The 6,000-nt window shown below is 41.5% G+C and overlaps 1 protein-coding gene across 1 annotated transcript in view; it reads right to left on the bottom strand.

The window, feature by feature from the left end:
* Positions 1 to 3,726: 3,726 nt before the first annotated feature.
* Positions 3,727 to 6,000, bottom strand: part of LDAH (lipid droplet associated hydrolase) — a 100,880-nt gene continuing 98,606 nt past the window's right edge. The window contains exon 7 of the mRNA XM_053380874.1: positions 3,727 to 4,101. Within this exon, the coding sequence (XP_053236849.1) occupies positions 3,910 to 4,101 (192 nt within the window). The 3' untranslated portion in view covers positions 3,727 to 3,909. The remainder of the gene's footprint in view (positions 4,102 to 6,000) is intronic.

Genomic DNA, 6,000 nt, shown 5'->3' with positions numbered 1-6,000 from the left:
TGTGGGGCCTGCTTGGTGTTTTTACATGAGTAGAATGTGTGTTTTTATTTAAAATGCATCTCTCGGTTAATTGTGGGGCATAGGAATTTGTTCTTTCTTTCTTTCTTTTTTCAAAATATAGTCCAGACCCCCACAAGGTCTGAGGGACAGTGGACTGGCCCCCTGCTGAAAAAGTTTGCTGACCCCTGGTTTAGGAGTATGCGTCCCTCTGCATCCCCCCAGAAAAAACCCACTGAATAGGACACAGGGTGGACTGTTGATGAATGACAGTCCCAAGGGGTGAAAAATGCACCAAAGATTTAGCATTTCTTGCGTATAATTTGCAAAACAGGCTTAAATCTATGAACAATCCAATGCGTGTAACTTGAATCATCTCAATAAGCCTACCAGCAGTAAGCACGCCATTATACTGTGCTTCATGTCAAGAAAACAGAAGTACTCCTATGATTAAATTTGTTGGAAATCTAGATGTAGAGGCTTATAGCTAAAATCCTGCAATTATTCCAAGTTAAATTCACTGAGATGATGGGATTGTAGCAAAAATGCAGAACCACCACACACTTGAATAAGGCTTTCTTGGCCAATGTTGCAAAAGGACAAAAATTCCCTGCTTCAATATACCAGAATCATAATCTACGTAGGCAGGATGTTTTTAACTAATTGTTGAAACATTTTAAGGGCTGGATTTCCCTCTTCTGGTGCTGTAGGTAGGCAACTCTGTTACTATGAACACACAAATATTTCTCTGCCGACTACATCTGACACACAGAAATATTGTAGGAATGCACGCAGCTGTGTAAATGTCTATTCCTACACTGAAGAACAACACGCTTAAATTCCAAAAAACCCCTCCATCAAATTAAAACAAAATATTAGTAGGTTTTCATTTCGAGCAACAGATTTTGCTGAAACAGACCAGGGGTCAGCAATCTTTTTCGGTCGTGGGCCGGTCCACTGTCCCTCAGACATTGTGGGGGGCTGGACTATATTTTGGAGAAAAAAATGAATGGATTCCTATGCCCCATAAATAACCCAGAGATGCATTTTAAATAAAAGGACATATTCTACTCATGTAAAAACACGCTGATTCCCAGACCGTCCGCAGGCTGGATTGAGAAAGCGATTGGGCCGCATCCGGCCCCTGGGCCTTAGGTTGCCTATTCCTGAAATAGACCAACAGCCTTCTTATCTTCACAAGCAACAATATTTACAGAGATGAATCAGAACATTTAAGACAGCAAGCATATCACCTGGTCCAACATTATGTCCCCGTGAAGAACAGGTGCAAGTTATCATCATAAATATTCCAGCACTGCTACGAAGGGACAAGGAACCCCCTTAATCCTCTTTCTGATGCTTGCACATGAAGTCAGACCATTTAGCTCAATATTGTCGACACATGACTAGTGCCACACCACTGGGCCCTCTCACACTGTTGTGAAGTGGCACAACAATAGCTGGAAATGGGGCATGAGATGAATGGTCATGGGTCGAATCGCTATGTGTGCCTACAGAGATTTCTCCTTTCTTCCACACAGGATTTTGGGCTCATGATGTCACTGCCCGCCATTTTGAGTGCCGCTGCTGGCAACCATTTCAAAATATTCGGTCTTAAGCAACAATGATTTTTCTCAAAATTCCTATTTATGATGTCCAAAATTATTTCCATTCTCAGATTTTTAACAAGAGCATCTTGGCTATTGCAAATACTAATACAAGGTTTTAAGGTGTTTGGGGTGTGTGTGTGTATTGTTATATTGGGGTAACTACATTTTTAGGGTCTATTTTTAGAGTCACAATGAATTCCAGAGATAAACCAATGAGTATAGAGGCGGGCAACTAAGATGACCAAGGGTCCAGATGTCAAGCCTTATGAGGAATGGTTGAAGGAGCTGCGCATGTTTAGCTTGGAAAAGAGGAGACTGAGAGGAGATATAATAGCCGTCTTCAACTATCTCACGGGCTGTCACATGGAAGAGGGAACAAGCTTGTTTTCTCCTGCTCCAGAGGGGAGGACTCAAACCAATGGCTTTAAGATACAAAAAGTTGAGATTCCAACTAAACTTCAGAAAAAACTTTCTAACAGTAAGAGCTCTTTTGACAGTGGAATGGTCTCCCTCCGGAGGTGATGGACTCTCCTTCCTTGGAAGTTTTTAAGCAGAGGTTGGATGGTCATCTGTCATGGATGCTATAGCTGAGATTCCTGCATTGCAGCGGGTTGGACTAGATGACCCTTGGGCCCCTTCCAGCTCTACAAATCTATGATTCTATGCAGTGCTTTTTCTCTTTTAAAAAAAGTTTAGGGGTACTCTCATTTTGACTCAAGAAAATTGCCATTTTATAGTTCAAATTGGGAAAAATAAATACAGGAAATAGACAAAATGTTTAGGGATATGCGTACCCCTGCGTCCCTCCAGAAAAAAAGCACTGATTCTATTATTCTTCCCCAAATGAATGAGCAATGATATACAATGCCATGTGCCAAATGGTCAATGCCAGCTTTTTGAGAGTGGGAAGAAGTGATCTGGAAGGTATACAAAACCACAGTCTGGTTTCAGGAGAAAGCTACTCAGCATTCTTAATTTTTCAGCTTGCTTTCCCCAGACAAGTAAGAACCTGTTAAGGAAACTGACAGGAGACCTCCTTCATTTTTATTTATTTATATTATTATTATTATTATTATTATTATTATTATTATTATTATTATTATTACTACTACTACTACTACTACTACTACTACTTGTTAACAATTCCCCCCTGCATTTGGAAAACTAGCAGGTAAGGGGAGAAACAATAAACTAGGTTAAAAACCCCCTGATGGCTAGGTTTTTATTTGCAAGGCCACATTTTTGTATGGAGGAGCATTCAATCCATCATGTGAGTCTGCTACTGCAGTCCCAAGTATTATGGTCCAGAAACAGGTTTCTTTTCTCACATGCTGAAAGAAAAGAGGCCCTTAAGAATCAAGGGCAGTTTAGAAGGCTTATTCTCTCACCCAGTTAATTTTCTTTCTTGGGTCTCCTGAAAAGTGAATATTTTAAAAAGTGGAATTGATAGGAAAGAGTTTGGAATGGAATTAGCAGACTGAAAAAACAACAACAACCCAGTAATTTGTGGCTTATATGTACTCAGAACTGTTTCAGATATTCATGTATTAATTTTTTTTCTCCATACCTCTTTAAAAATTTTAAACAGAAAACGTTTCAATGAAGTATTTGCACAAAAAACAATCTCCCTGGCATTCTTTGAGAACAATTTTTTAAAACGTGAGATAAAAAGGAATTTAGAGCTTGGTGCTGTGACCAGCAAATGATTGGCTTTATCAGGATTTTGTTACACCATACTGAAGTATTTTAACATTCTGATCTTAGGGCAGATTCACACATGAAGCTACATTCATGGACATCTCACCCTCAGTAATTTGCCCCTGAACACATACATTCACAGTATTGCATTTGAGGGGATATGAAAGCTCTGTTTGTGATGCTTGACCTGCCTTGACTTTCTCACTCAAGTCTCTTGAGGTTGGGGGAAAAACAACAACACATAATTGCATATGCATGTCTGAAACTCAACCTCAACCACTCCTTTCACAGAGGGGATTGCTCCCAACTGGTAGCAGTGATTTATCTCATGCTAGTTTAGTGTTCAGAAGCCAAGGCCGGTAGCATACTCTTGTTTACGGTATTGTTTTGCATTTGACAAAATCCATTCGAGGCACCTTTGGGATTCAGAGGGTCAATGGGACTATCTTTCGGGCCACAAAGTTCCTTTGTGGCACATCCTTTAGAGGAAACCAGCTGCAACTGTAGAAACGTAATGAGGAGCAAACATTTTCAAGTATAATCACATACCCATAAAACACTTAAAATACTTCCTGTCCTGTTGCTACTTGCTTCACTCCCCTGTTTACAGCCTAGCCAGATCATCTCGCACCCAGTCTGCAACCATTTCAGCCATCTCCTCACTGGAACCAATGACGAAAGCATGTTTGAATCCTTTCTCGCACAATCGGATGTCTCCATCCGGGAAATCCCTCTTCATCTCTTCATAGTATTGCAGGGGACACCAGAGGTCTATAGTTCCATAGTAAAAAGTCAGCTGAAAAACAAAAGAGAGATAGGATAGGAGAAAAAAAGAAGCAAACCCCTCACACAAACCAAGTAAATATATCAGAAGAAAAGACAGAGATAAATCTAAGTGTCAGACGGGAAATGGAAATTTGGCATCCTGGGATGGCTCAGTTGGTAGAGCAAGAGATTCTCAATCTCAGGACTGTGGGTTCAAGCCCGATGTTGGGCAAAAGATGCCTGTACTGTGGTACATTGGTTCTCAGACAACTTGGAACCGGAACACTGCAAACCCGGAAGTAAGAGTTCCAGTTTGCGAACTTTTCTTGGAAGCCGAATATCCTCCTATTTGAGTGGCACACTTCCGTTTTGAGCACCACACTTGCATTGTACAGTGGTACCTCGGGTTACATACGCTTCAGGTTACAGACTCCGCTAACCCAAAAATAGGGTTAAGAACTTTGCTTCAGGATGAGAACAGAAATTGCACAGAAGCGGCGCGGCAGCAGAGGGAGGCCCCATTAGCTAAAGTGGTGCTTCAGGTTAAGAACAGTTCCAGGTTAAGAACAGTTCCAGGTTAAGAACAGACCTCCAGAACGAATTAAGTACGTAACCACTGTATTGCAATTGTAGAGGTCCTTGTGGACCTTCCAACTCTACAATTCTGTGATTCTATGACTCATTGAAGGACACGGGTGGCACTGTGGGTTAAACCACAGAGCCTAGGACTTGCCGATCAGAAGGTCGGCGGTTCGAATCCCCGCAACGGGGTGAGCTCCCATTGCTCGGTCCCTGCTCCTGCCAACTTAGCAGTTCGAAAGCATGTAAAAGTGCAAGTAGATAAATAGGTACCGCTCCGGCAGGAAGGTAAACGGCGTTTCTGTGCGCTGCTCTGGTTCGCCAGAAACAGCTTAGTCATGCTGGCCACATGACCCGGAAGCTGTACGCCAGCTCCCTCGGCCAATAAAGTGAGATGAGCGCCGCAACCCAGAGTCAGCCACGACTGGACCTAATGGTCAGGGGTCCCTTTACCTTTATGACTCATTGGACTGCCTTAGCCTCAGTTTCTGTTTAATGAACAAACACAACAGTGACCTATACAACAACTCTAGGGAAGATCAGAAAGCATCATGCATACTAGGAATTCTATAGCATCATAGGCCCCAACCAGGAGGCAAACACATGTTGCACCTTTTGGGGGACTTATCCAGTAGCATGAATGTCACCGGCTAAAGTTCTCCTGGCTGAGCCTCATCTTAGCTAGGATGTGGGAGTGTGGTCCTGACTTATTTTATTTTTATTTAATTCTTTATTAAGATTTATATACCACCCTTCATCATAAGATGCCAGGGCAGTTCACAGAATAAAGAACAGGATTAAAAACAAGGAAACAAGTAAAACTAAACTAAACTGACTGAGCCCTGGCTTACCTGGGACCAATTTAGATCTGCCTGTTCCAAATCCTGATGGATCTTGGGTTTAGATTGCTATGTAAATCTTGAAAGTATGTAAATAGCTCTACAAACCCAGCCATGTGGATACATAATTCACTATAAGAATAATAAGAATAACCAGACATATTTTCAGTCTGTACAGCAGTTCACGCCTCAGTGCCATCGATAAAGATTAACTAGCAGAAAATTGCTCTTAATTTAGACCTTGTTGTATTCCAGTTATTCCCATCTATCTTCTTTTTGCCAGAACGCAATTTCAATGCTCCCCCACTTTTTGACGTTGGGTCACGTTATGAAATGCAATGGCCATAAAATATGGCATGAGGATTCAGATATACACAATGATGGCAGATGCTGTGAAAACACCATAGGAATCAGAGATTGCTATCAACAGGATGTTTAGATTAAAGAGTTTCTAAGAAAATAATGAAGATTTCCTGCAGTTCATTCTGACTGGCACTACAGTTATGACAGCT

Source organism: Podarcis raffonei, chromosome 3 (genome assembly GCF_027172205.1).
Source record: "Podarcis raffonei isolate rPodRaf1 chromosome 3, rPodRaf1.pri, whole genome shotgun sequence".
Classification (NCBI taxonomy): Eukaryota; Metazoa; Chordata; class Lepidosauria; order Squamata; family Lacertidae; genus Podarcis; species Podarcis raffonei.
Note: the sequence above shows the minus strand (reverse complement) of the source record. Positions and strands in the feature narration are given on the sequence as shown.